The 14,536-nt window shown below is 37.5% G+C and overlaps 1 protein-coding gene across 2 annotated transcripts in view; it reads left to right on the plus strand.

Annotated features, from left to right (window-relative positions):
- Positions 1–14,536, plus strand: part of LOC150084743 (homeobox protein OTX2-like) — a 193,360-nt gene that overhangs the window by 62,409 nt on the left and 116,415 nt on the right. The window contains exon 2 of one of the 2 annotated variants that reach the window (XM_090375479.1): positions 12,398–12,466. The exons of the other annotated variant lie outside the window; for it this stretch is intronic. Within the exon in view, the coding sequence (XP_090231605.1) occupies positions 12,398–12,466 (69 nt within the window). The remainder of the gene's footprint in view (positions 1–12,397; positions 12,467–14,536) is intronic. 2 annotated transcript variants of the gene reach the window in all.

Consider the following 14,536-nt stretch of genomic DNA (forward strand, 5'->3'; position numbering starts at 1 on the left):
CCACGTTACCAGCTGCCAAAATTCTTTCAAGGAGGAAGAATCTTCCACTTACAGAAATTAGATAAAACTGCTATATATTATTACAATACGATGGGTGATCATGTTTCTCTGTCAAGTTTCGCTAATATTAAAATAATTCGCTTCCAAGTTCTTTTCAAATATATATTATCTACCTGCATGTCTCTGATGCAGGAACACTAAATTGGAGGTCACTCATAATAATACATTTTTCGTTGCAAGTGAGCAATTGACTGAATCAGTACTACCTCTGTAAGAAATTGAGAAAACTGAGGTTAAGTTATTATCAAATGTTTTGTGAAAAAAATAACTGGACTCCGACTAATACAAAGATATCCACCCTATTCACCAGATTTGGTCCCCAGTAACGTTCAGCTATTCCCAAATCTAAAGAAGAGAAACACATAAATTTTAGGGGAATAATTGAAAAGTACATATTTTAATTAACATATACAATTAACATAATACATAATCACGCATTTATAGCTGAACTTAATTTTTTTCGTCTTTGATTATTGTTTTGTTGATAAGAGACAGCTTTAGTTGTTAAAACAAAGTGAAATTATACCCATAATACCAAGCGTAAACAACATGGCGGCTGGACGTTTGACGTTGGAATAACGGAAAATAATTTTAAAGTGGTATTGAAAATCTGAGAATGAATGTGAAATTCAAAGACAGAAGAAAACTACCATCACGAACTATTAGTGATAAATTTGAATCGTACAACGCTGCAAGATTTGCGCAAGCAATGATCTAAGAGCGCCTACTCATGAATGGCTGAAGAAATTTCTGATATGGTATACCCTAGTGATTTTCATAATGACGAAAATCTTCAAAACGAGCCGCTTGTCCGACTAGGATTAATAGAAAAGTGCGTACACCGCATTTTCAAAAACGCTAAATCTTATGCGACAAGATTGCTACACCACATGAACGAAGATAATTCAGTCGGTGAGTTGAATTTTGTGAATGATTTAAAATGAAGATGGAGGAGAATACAAGATTTTCGGACAACACTGTTCGGTCGGATGAGGCAACGTACAAAATTAGTGGTACAGTGAACTGACATAATTCAGTGTACTGATCCCGTAATAATCCAAATCTAAAGAAGACAGTGAATTTTTCAAGAGTAATAGCGTGATGTGATGTGTTATTCAGGGAAATTGTTGGACAGAGGTATTTTTTGAAGTGACAGTTACTGGTGATATGTACCTCCACATGCTTCATGTGTCCATTGTGCCAGCCATTCATAAACTGTAGAGAAAACGAAGTGGTTTACTACCAACTGTACGGTACTCCCCACATTATCATCATACATAGCCTATACTGGCAACCATTTCACAGATCAGTGAATAATCCGATGAAAAAGAGCCGAGTATCCTAGCCTTCACATTCACCAAATTTAACCCCATTCGACTTCTACTTGTGGGGCTACCTGAAGAACGTAGTGAACGGTAGAAAAGCGGCAACAATTCAACAATGTAAAGCTATTCAGGAGTTACATTGGAAAACGTTTGTCATTCAGTAGGCTACGTACGCCTATCTAATAGTGAGTAGTTATCCCCCCTTTAACCTTCAGAACAGCCTGGATTCATCGTTTCATGGACTCAAAAGGCATGCCACAAGAATGCTGGTCCACGTTGACTCAGCAGCTTCACACAGTTGTTGAAAACTGGATGACTGCAGATCTCTACTGGGAAGAACTCGTTCCACCTCATCCCACAGGAACATGAAGTCAGCTTCCTGTGGGGGCTAAATTCCTCTGTCATCATATCTCATTCCAATTAAGTATTCTGTACAACTTGGGCACTGTGATTGGAAAAACCCCTTCGCAGAAGGAAGGCTGCACCTGGTCAGGAATAATTTTTAGATAGCCTATATCATCTAAATGTTGCTTCACAGTTATCAAGTATCCTAATGTTTACCACTAAAACACTCCTCACACGATCACATAGCCACCACGAACCTGCATTGGCAGTATGCGTCCATAAACGCATGCTGTTTCACCATATTCTGATTCTCTCATCAGCGTGAAACAGCAGCCAAATGGATTCGTCAAATCAGACTGCGTTGCTTTTTCCACTCCTCCAATGTCTACGAGCTCTCTGCAACCGTACCTGCTTGTTTTTGTTGACAAGAGTGAAACGCTGCTGAGATACCCCCACCCTTGACAGCGTACGACGAGTTGTGCGTTCAGAAATAGCTCTTTGGTTACCACTGTTATACTGGGCAATTATTTGTCTGACTATATATATATAGCCTTTCTGTTACCCTGCACAAGTCTCGTCAGTTTCTGTTGGCCTTTAACATCAACACGTTTCCGAATATAGGATCGTTGGCTATTGATTACTGGACCAAACCAGCAATGTGCGTACGCGAAAGTCCCAACAGGGTTGCAGTTTCCGAGGTACTCATACCTGCGCGTCTGGTTCCAACTACCATGCCACACAGAAAGTCGCTTAAATCTTTAGTTTTGTCCATTATCGCATTGAATTGCACACACATACAACATCCTACGTATACGTATTATATTCATGGTACGAACACTGAAATCACTTAACGTCTATCATTGAAAGTCTATCATTTCATGAAATGGGTAGGTGTACCAAATAAAGGGGCCACTTAGTGGGCATATAATTACATTTTAATAAGCTGATTTCAATAACAATAACGCTATTTATCAAGTATTATTCAACCTGCTTCACCTTTCCTGTACATCGAGAAACGACGGTGGGGGGGGAGACACTAAAAGGGGCACGAAGTGGAAGTGTATGCGGACCAAAGTTATGATGTTTGTCATTGAAATTGTACTCTTGCTTTTTTTTTTTTTTTTGACGTGTCGATTTATTTTAATGTACAGCATATTTCTAAAATCGGAACAGTATAGCTGAAGCTTCCCCAAACACATTCCTAAATAAATGCAAGAATAGGAAGGAACTGAAAAGGATTTGTACATCTTCTCTAGACTAATGACTATCGACCAGGTAATTGTTGATGGGTTCTGAAAATTCAAGCAGCTACACGCCAGACCGTTAATCAAAATATCAGGACAAACAACATAAAAATATGTGTTGATTAGAACATAAATCTTCTGCTGGTTGGTAAGTGGATATCTGAATATGAGATGTGAAGCCTTCGAATCGGCTGAGAATTAGTAGAAAATTGTCGATTGAATAGAGACGCTTTTATCTGACTAATGTACTAATAATCTGGTTATATCTACCAATGGTAGATATAGGAACAAGAGAACGGAGGGAAATTTCCGTGGGCAAATTTAAGAAAATAAAAATTCAAAATGCGCGGGGTTTTTCAAGAGATTGCTCAAAATAGAGTAGTGTGGACTAAATAAATATTTTTATATACGTAAAACCTAAAAAGGGGTTTAGGGCTGAAAACCTCAAACTACGAGAAATTTATTAGATGAACAAGTTAGTGCACAGCATCATTTTAGTTCGTAGATCACCGAAGTAGGCGAATTCACAATATGAGATGTAACATAAGCGATACCATTTCACCTACTTCGATGATTTACTACGAATTAAAATGATACGTAAAACGTTAATAAATTAATATTTCTTTACACTCTCAAACCGTATCCTTCCACTTCGCCTAGGGACCGAAAAGTTTCTGCGGGTCCTAATCTTTATAAAAAAAGTGACTGCTTTAGAAACTATTAAATGAAAGAGGAAAGCTTATGAAAATGAGTCTACAGTCTTCCTATCGTATGAATTGCATACCAACCAAACGTCTCCTTTTTAATGACTGGAAGAAATGAGCAATTACTGATCTATGAAATGCGGGACTGTTCAAGGTCTGCAACAATTACGTCATGTATGAAAATGTTTTTAAGAGAAGTTTTATTGGTCTAATCTTGAACAAGGAATTGTAATAGCATACCATCCAATTTAAGATTTCTTCATACTTATTTAGAGAGGAAGTTCTAACAGCTAGTCTTCCCACCTTACACGCACAAATATAAATATACAACTTACACACATTCGCAAAGAAGAAGCCGTCATGTTTCCTATACCTTCTTACCGCGTTTGGTATTTTTTACCAAGCTTTCTTTTAAGCCAGTAAAAGAGAGAAGGCTGAAAAAGTGTGTACACTCGGTTCATTCAAACCACACGCTATAACCTGAGCCCCAGGCTAATCGAAAACTTCGAATTTCTTAATGTCTGCTCTGTTGTCCACATTATTTTAAAATTCTTGCAAACACACATGTGGCAAGAAATATTGTTTTAAATGTCTGGCTCATCTTTACTGTTATATTTGTGCTTTGGATTGCGTTATTTGACATTTAAATTGGCGCCAATTTGTCAGACCAGTATTTGCCAATGTTCTGGCTCCACAAACTGCATGAATTCAAAAGGTCTGAATTGAGGGATTGAGAGCACTACATTAAGACTGGATGAAAGTTCTCAAAAGGGTTTATCTGTTTACAATCACTAAAGTGACTAAAGAATGACAATTGCTTGTAATTTGAAGGTAGTAATGTATAATTTAATAATAATGTATAATATAATGTATAATTCTATTAAGGTAGTAATAGCATATCATTTGGAATTAGCTGAAGAATTCTTCAGCTAATTCCAAATGATGTTTTCATGATATGCTTTAATGCACGAAATTCTGTTACGAAATTTTGTTCAAAATTTCATTAACAGGAATGAACTAAAACTGAATAGACAACATTTCTTACTGTGATAATTAAACTTTAGCTTTTTTCTGGAAAAATCAACGTTTTCTAGTTTTGCTATCTGATCGACAGTTGCAATGAATAATCGAGTGAAAATTCTTCAGCTAATTCTGTTACGCTTGTTGTTCTTGCGTCCAAGCAACTAAGGCTCCAAGGTCTAACTGTACTGTATCTGTAAATGTCACGCATTCTATAGTCGGTTTGCCAATTTTTATGGATGAAAAACCCAAGTTTTTCATAACTTGGCCATCAGTGTGAAAAAGCCCATAAAAATTCATCTCGTTTTTGACGGGATTCGAATCCAAGCGTTTTGCACGAGGTGTGGAAGAACAGCAATATTACCCCCCGCCCCAGCCGAGAGAGTTCTTCTGATGTAATACATAAGAAAAACTTCACTATGTAATCATCCAGAATCTAAGTTAGTGAATCCGACAAGGGAAAATTTCGTTAAAATATTAGCACAAAAATAATTAAATGCATTTGAATTCTTGAGCCGTTTCTTTGGACTAGCGCAATTCTTTAATTAATCAATGCTGATTGTTATACGTAATATATGTGTCAAATTCTAGCATGTTTATTTTCTATGAAATTATATACTTATCTTAAAGGTTATACCTGCCAACTCAAGGAGTCAGGCAGTAATAATGTTGTTGTTTATAAAGGGTTTTTCTCCCCTCCCCAAATTTGATTAAAGCGTAATTTGTCTTTTAGTAAATACAAACTCGGTTTCAACATATAGCAATAATTTATAATCAGACTGATATGTCTCAATATCTTATGAAAATCACTGTTGAATAACTGACGTTGAAATGTAGCTTAATAATGAAGGAATAGTATGGAAATTTTTTATTTATTTACCAGTTTAATAAAAAATATTCACCCATGGACAGCAGTTTTGGTATAAGGGTGTTCATTCCATACAATTTTTATCAGTATGCAATATAGCTTTTAAATAATGTCATAATTAATATATTACATCAATAGACAAGTGAGAAACAGCGCAGTGAACGAAAATCACTTATCTGCTAAACCACTCGCAAATATAAACTGAAAATATAAACAAATGTATGCAATTGTAAAAGTAACGATAAGCTGTCGCATTTGTAAATGTTTTATCAATTCATTTCGTGTCCCTGTGAAAGAGAATGCATTAGTTCTGCTTCACCACCGGCACACTGTACTTATTAATTGACTAGGAGAGGAATAAAGGTGACATGGTCTATACAGAACGTTCATCTTGTATTTGCTGACAAAATAAGCTACAAATTAGCATTCATCTACTGCCTTTCTCTGTCTTTGGCGAAGGATAACAAAGGAAGGAAGTGTGCACCCCTGCCCTTATCTAATGATATCCCTTGCCACCAATTGTGGTGTCAACGCAGTTGCAAATTGGTGAACAGCAGAGCAAGTGCACTGAACCATATGAAATGTTGAGAAAGAAACAAACCCTTTAAAGTAAAAAATCAGTATTCATTATTGCAATTGTTCTCAAACTTGTGGCGGAATCCATTTTTTTTTAAAATAAAATATCTTGGGAATTCCGATAATTAAATTTTAAATTGCATGGAACATAAAATAATAATAATAAACTACATTTAATTAAACGATTGTTAGCACTACGCAACTACTACTGCAAGGATACTACGCAGTAACGAAGCTAGAGACCGACATGACAAAGTATAGGACGAAACTACACACACACCAAGTGGTTGGAACGGTTCCAGACTGTTCAGATCACCGAACAGCGACGGACTCGTCACGAAGAACCTATAGCTCCTGCACACTTGGAAAAAATCAAGCAAGAAATGTGCTATCTACCAACTACGAAGAATATGTACACAACCGAACCAGAACTGGAGGAGGAACAGCAAGTAGGACTACAACCAGGAGCAGAGGAGGAGGTTGCGATATCTAGAATAGAAGAAAAGTAAAGGATGGTTGTAGTGGGGTTTTAGGAGCATCAGCAATTAAGGCCACATTGCTCCATGTACATTGTCTTGTGAATTGCGTGTGTTCTGTGGTCGATTTTCTATTTCGTGGACGAAAAACCCGAGTTTTCGGAACTAAAAACCGTGTTACCATCGCCTGAGCCGACTAACTCAGTCAAGTTGTAAAAAAAGGCCCATAAAAATTCCTCACGTCATCGATTGGACTCGAACTCAGGTCTTTTCTACCAGGTGTCGGGAGGACAACGATTCTACCAGTTGTGCTGCTAACGAGGGCAGACTGGAAGGCCATAGAAGAATTCAAGGGAATGGACCCCACAATGACTCACACCTACCGAGACAGAGACCAAACAGAATCCTCTTTCAAGTCACAGACCACCTCAATCAGCGAATAATACCGGATTACCTCAACAGCAACAACGAAATAGAACTAGACACCATCCGAACAACCATTTACTCTGCCTTTATAGCAGCCAAGGATGAACGGAAGAGAAACCAGACAAAAAAAAAAAAAAAACCCTGCCTAGGAAAGGGGAGACTACATAATAAAAGAGCTAAGAGTAAGATAGACCAAAAGACCCGGTACCAAACGGATAACAGAAGTACAAAGCTGTTCAGAAAAGTAAGAACCATCCTCAAGGAAGGCAACGTTCACAGAAAACCAGAGATTCTTCTAAAGGAACACTGGACAAGAGGAAAATGAGATTAATGAACCCCCTGATCAGAAGTCACTCGAGGAGTTACGGGGTAACCAGTAGAGCAGCGAAGTTAGCCATAACGTCAGTGCACCCTGGATAGACCTATAACGGAAGAAAACCAAGGACATGAAATGAGAGAATGGGAAATTCGGTAGGAAGAAGTACAACAATTGATCAAGAAGTCCCACAGCTGGCGAACCCCAGAAATAACTAACATCCACAACTATTGATACAAGAAGCTCACTTCCGCGCGCACACAAGCACCTAACAGAGCAGTACACTCAAATTATAAGGCAGACTGACACAATCCCAGAGTCTCTGATTCATGGAATCACCTATCTGAAGGCTAACAAAGATACCACAAACCCAGTAAAGTACAGACCGATCAACTGTTTCCCGGAAATGTACAAGATCCTGAACAGCTTCAAAACTAAGAAGATATCAGACCACCTGGAGAGCGAGAACATCATGGCCGAGCAGCAAAAGGTATGTAAGCAGATGAGCAAAGGATGCAAAGAGCAACTGGCCACTGATGCAGCACTTATGAAGAAAGCCTACAAGAAGCATCGCAACTTCTACACAGCTACGTCAACTATCGCAAGGCCTTTGACTCTCTACCTCATACCTGGCTGACAGAGATACTGAAGATCTACAAAGTCAACCCGACAATGATATACTTCCTAGATGCAACCATGGCGAAATGGATGACCACCATCAAGGCTGAGAATATCACGACAAGGCCAATCCCCCATCAGAAGAGGAATCGTCCAGGGAGATGCCCTGAGCCCACTATGGTTCTGGCTAGCACTCAGCCCACTGTCCACCATGCTCAATAACAGCAAGCATGGATATACCCTAAAAGAAGGAAGGAAAAGCCTGTACACCTGCTCTCACCTGATGACGCCAAACTCTATGCCGCAACCGAGAATCAACTCCAACACTTACACAAGATTACCGAAGAGTTCAGCACTGACTTCAGGATGCAATTTGGGTTAAAACAAATTCAAGACCCATAGATTGCATCAGAGAAATCCAATCGGACGAAACTACCAGATGAATGTCGGTGAAGAGACTGAAGCCATTACAGAGCGAAAGACCTAGAAATATCTGAGGATAATGCAGTCTCACCAGTTAGAACACAAAGCGACAATAACTACAATAACTTCCATCAAGACTAAATAGATAACATAGAACACGAAGAGATCAAGGTCCGCCTGAATTAGAAATACCACCAGAGACTGAGGATCCTGCTAAAATCAAAGCTGAATGCTGGGAACATGGTCACAGCCATAAACACTTACGCAGTCTCTGTACTAATGTACTCCTTCGGAAATACAGATTAGACCAACAGGAGTACATTAGTACAGAGACTAATGTACTCCTTCGGAAATACAGATTAGACCAACACAGAGCTGGAGGAGATTATGAGATCGAAAAGGATAATGGTGACCAAGAGCCGCCAACGCCACTCGAAGTCGGCCATCGAGAGACTGACTATAGCCAGAGAAGAAGAGGGAGGGTATGAATTACTTCATCGAACAAGAGAAGAAGGCGATTAAAAGCATGCAGAATTACTTCCAGGAAAACAATGAGCTAATTTACCGAGCCATAAGAAAGATAGACGAATAGCACGCACTACGCAGTGTTTAAAAAAAAAAAAAGGAAAAGGCCTAACTGACACAGGCAGAAGAAACAAAGGCAGAAAGATGGGCGAATAAGGCACTCCATGGCAAACACTACAATAACGTTCATCAAGACTACTCAAATAACATGAATTTCAACCCATGATTGACGAGCAAGACAATCTTCCTCGAGACGGAATGATTCATGCTCGCCATCCAACACCAGGTAATTAATAACAGGAACTACAGGAATACATTACCAAGGATGTCGGAGTGGCAGATAACGAATTTCGACAATGCCACATGACCGGAGAAACAATGGCCAGCACATCTCTGCTGAATGCAGGGTGATCACCCAGACGGAGTTATTGTTGTTATTTGGTTTTTAGGAGCATTAGCAACTAAGGCCATATTGCTCCGGGATATGCGGTGGTCATTCCCTGACCTTTCCGCATCCTCCGTATTTGGTGGTGACGGGCTCGAACCCCGGTCTAATCAAGAAGCGTGTGCAACGCTCTGCTGCTCCTTCCCACCCGGAGGCGCCGCCCAGACGGAGTACACTCACAGACACAACCAGGTAGCCTGGATAATACATCAGAAGCTAGCAAAAAAAAAAAAAAAAAATACCATTTGATGAAAGAAAGGGTACCGTATTACAAATACGAACCTCAGGACTAGAGACCCCTATTCACAAACTATGCTGGGACAATCTTAGAGACTGGGTAAACATCTGCATTTCACTGCATTCTCACGAACTTCAAGAACTGTTTCGAATCAACTATTTAATGAGATAAAAAATGGTGAGTTATCACAATGTTAAGCATCATTGATATTAGTGATGCAGAATCTGGTACACCACAGCAAAGAGGTGGTCTCCACATTCAGAAAGATTTTGCTGTTTTTAGTGAGATTTCAAAGCATGGTTTGTTTTGAACTATTGCGGTTCAGAACCTAGGAGCTTTGTTAGGAGGGGGAAATGATTCACATCCTCCTTATTCAGCAGACCGCGCGCCATGAAATTATCACCTGTTCAAAAGTATGCAACGCTATCTCAATGGGAAAGAAAATTATAAGCTGTCCAAAGTGTTTGCCCGCAATGTTTGCTTTAAAGCCAAAGAAATTTTATAAACATGGTATTGAAATGCTTACAGGAAAGTTGCTTAAAGTTAAAGCAGAAATATATACATTTTTAATATATATATATATATCTCAATGGGAAACAATTTTCCCATTGAGATAAAAACAGATAATAGGCAAATTTTAAGTTTAGAAATCGTATTACAACTTTGAAGTGTAATAGTTAGTCCAATTTTAACATCAAATTCAAATATTTCAGCCAAAATATAATAAAAACATTGAAAAAGAAAAATTACCTAAACCTAAAAATAAGCAAAATGTTTCAATTAAAAGGCACCGGGTATATTATTCCCCGTGCTTTTTAATTGAAATACCTTGTATACTTGTACACTACAGAAAACAAAAATCGAAACGCTAAAATTTTCACCAAAGTTTGTGATAATGCCAAAGGGATTACAGGAATAATGATTAAATATTCAATTGAATTAAAATAAATTTTATTTGAGATAGTAATGAAAAATGTTTACACTGTTGAAAATTAATATCAGGTGTGAGCTCACATCTGATATTAATCATACATACAATGGCTAACTGTGGCCTGCAAAAAGTGCTGGACGTCATCTTGCCTTATGTCGTGCAAGTATCAAATTTAGGTGCCTTTCAGTTATATTCGATTCACGTCTTGAAGAGCCATCTGGCAATGTTGGTGACATGTGGATAGGCACTATCTATTATAACGTCGCAATACCCATAATCCCAAAAGGTGGGGGGGGGGGAGATGACCAATGATTTAGTGACATTTTGAACGTAATACTGAGTTGTCATACTGCCTTCCACAAACACGAGAGTTGATTTTATGTCATACCCGATGGCTCCCCAAACCATTAACACTGGGAGTTAGCAACGTGTAGTGTGTGTGTGTCTCTCTTCCCACTTATACAGTCTACTCTTCCCTCACCCTCGGAGGTCGTCTAACCCTCAACCTTGGCGTAAAAAAATAGGCCGAAACGGCTCGGTGCGAGTGATGGACGCCATTCTGGCCTACAATCGACCCGTGCACGACACCAATGAAAACGTTCACGAGGATGGACAGCAATGAGAGGTAAACAGTTCAATGGGACTAGAAATCGCAGACTCCCCCCCCCCTATCAGCAAACGACTGAGAATTGTGCGAAGGTCACGTGGGAACACTGAACACTCTTAATCTGGGTAGAAGCGGCTGACCTGTTCGGCAAACTCATCCGTCATATACCTAGTCATTCCTTTTTTCGAAACTTCTGGAACGTCCTGTTCCTGGTTTTCGAACATGTGGGCCTTTCTCTTCTCGGTGCATCCAACATCGATGAGCCGTAGACAACTCTCGTCCAACTTGTTCAGTAATATCGCGGAACGACATTCCGCTCTCTCTTAGGCTAACTACCCGTAAGCATGTCAGTTGAACATACGGAAAATTTGTCTCCTCCTAGGCATTATTCAAAGAATACAATAAATTTTAATCAAAACTTTCGAAAATTTTATAATTTTCATGTAAAAAAATCCAGTAATTTCATTCGGTATTAAAAGAGATATAACGTTGTTTTTTTTCAAAAATAACGTTGCATTTCTTTTAATACCGAATGAAATTCACAAAAAAAATTAATATATTCTCCTAATCCCTCCTTAATATTATTAACAATTTTGGTCAAAATCGGACCACTCTTTCGTGGTGTTCCGGCTTCCATTTCTTTTGGTGTATATCAGAAATGTGTAAATAGCAAAAATAATTTTGAAAAATGATAATAATTTTAGGGTTTTTTTTGTTTTTTTTTAACCATTACTGTAGTTTTCTATAAGGAACCAAAAAGTTAACTACAGAAGTATTTATATTTTTGGTTATGATGAAATTTCTTCATGTACTGAAATAATATATGTGATTTTTAATACTACTAGAAACGCCATTATTTGACAATATTAGCAATTCGTTAATGTAATTTAAAAAAAAAAAAAAGTAACAGGGAATGATAATATACAGTGAACTACATTCAGATATTTAAAATTTAAGAGAAAAAAAGCCTGTTCTTTACGCGCTAACATATACACACGTCATGCAAGATACAAAAAAAAATCCCTTGGGGGATTAAAGAGAAGACAGCTAAGTCTCTAGAACAATGTGAAACTTTCATGCGGTTTCCATATTACAAAAACTATTCGTTGTTCATATTGTCAAATTGCTGCAGTTTATGTCTTTAACACCATAAATCTAAGTCACCCGCACCTTTCTTTCTATAACTTAGCATTTCTCAAGATTCTACAAACGTCCTATCGTGATTGTAAGAAAGTGTTTATCATTGGCAGGTATGAAGAGTGCCAAGTGGGTCATCACTGACAGGTATCCAGAGTGCCAAATGGGTGTAGACTTACTTGGTGAGTGAATTATTAAAATACAAAAAAAAAAAAAAAAAAGGGATTTGTCCTCTATCCCATGATGATGAAATTTGTTACGAAGTATCCGCTCCCTTCTTAACGGCGGCCACGTTATCACCATATTACTCTTCACCTTAGCATCAATCTTAAATAGGTAATAAACTGTCGAATAACGTTATCCAATCAGATTGAAGTTAAGGTGAATAATGGTATAGTGACGAATTATAACTGACTATTAATTTAAAAAAGGGGAAAATAGGAATTAATTAAATTTTTGTATTTTGTTACAATATAACAATCCTAAATATTATGTAATGCAATATTTTGTGCTTAACTGGACACATTAACTGTGTTCTCAATTTTTTATATTTTACACAAGGTAAAATATAAAATATATTATTATTATATTCTGAAGTGGTATAAATTATCCCAATAATTTCGAAAGTATAACAACACACAAATACACATTGTTTAACAAAATGGGAAGAACCTTGTGCAAAGGCTTATAAACGAACTCTAAAATATAGTTAATTTACTTAGATCCCAGTAGATTTTTAAATAGTTGCTATAAATCTCCAAGATGTTCAATTTTTAAGCTTCGTAAAAATAATGCAGAAAGAGTTGAGGTCACGAAAGTTACTAGATAATTCCCGCATAAACCACACCGTAAGCAATAACAGCAGAATCTTAGTTATCTGAAACAACTGAGACCGAATAGTCCATTTTTTCGGATAATTAATTCTAAATCTTCATATAAAAGAGAAACAAAATAATTCACAGTAATTTGTATTTATTATTTGCACATTATATATTATGCATTCTTATAGAGCTTTTAAAATAATTGCCATTCGCAGTCTTTCTTTCTGCTGCAACATTCCCTACTTTCCTCAAAAACGCCAATTGGTTCTTATTCAATTCTCGCGAGTGAGTCCGTCTAGTAGCAACCAGTACTGCGCTAAACTTTACTGACTGCTGCTTTCTGTGGTATATATTCATTATCTAAATTTCTGTGTGATTTGTTTCAGTATTTAGTAATGAAACAATTTCCTCATTTTATCATGCATCATGTTAGAATATTTGTAGCAGCAGTAGTAATGGCAAATGATGCAAGAAAACAAGCTTATATAGCATCAACAAACACACACACACAAAAAAACAGTTCAGCAATCCATACCCTCCAAGGATTTGTCTAGTTCTGCTTTGAATTTATTCGATCCATCCACCCCCCCACAACGAAAGATGGAAGAGCCTAGTCAAGAAGACAGAAGTGACATGCAAGAAATATTTTGTATAAACGGAATCATGATTTTATTATATTCGATTGATAGTTTTGTTTCTTATACAAAAAATATCAAATAGGTCAATTTATTTGATTAAAATGAAGAGTTAAAATTGAAAGAAAAAATATTTCGAAACATATTTCGTAAAGCTGGAATTTTACTTTATACAGTATTTACTTAATAGTACGAAACGTTAGACGTCTTTTTTTTAAAATAAAAGCTCAAATTATGCAAAGATTTCTGATGCAATAACACAAATCAATAGTTAGAAATGAAGATAGTTGAACAGTGTAGCATTTTGAAAAATACCAGAAACAGGGCCATTTCTCAAATACGCAATTACAAAATGCATATCTAAAAAATGAGTATCTAGCAAAGAAAGTTGCAAATTTTTACAGGTGTGAGGGGGTGTGATTACCCCTGACAGCCAGTTAACACACACAATGGGGATCTAATGCTTTAACAAAAGTGTTCACGGGTAGTACTGAAGCGCACTCTATCAGGCGATCACGTTGTAACTACTCACTTATAAGTGTGTGGAAGATGGTTGACGACTCCAAATTTGTCTTCTTATCATCCCATACGTAATCAATGGAATTTATGTCTGAAGCCTTCGAGGGCGGGGAGATTAAGAATGCCAATCAGTATTTCTAGTCGTCAACCACCTCCCAGAATCCTACGTGTCACAAACTGCTCTCCTGGAAGTGCATTTCAGTAACACTAAGCCACTCACTGCTATCATAAGAGCTCATTGTGAGTGTTCCTGTCGGGGATAATCACACCTTTTAAT

Source organism: Mastigoproctus giganteus, chromosome 6 (genome assembly GCF_048544385.1).
Source record: "Mastigoproctus giganteus isolate SK-2022 chromosome 6, ASM4854438v1, whole genome shotgun sequence".
Classification (NCBI taxonomy): Eukaryota; Metazoa; Arthropoda; class Arachnida; order Uropygi; family Thelyphonidae; genus Mastigoproctus; species Mastigoproctus giganteus.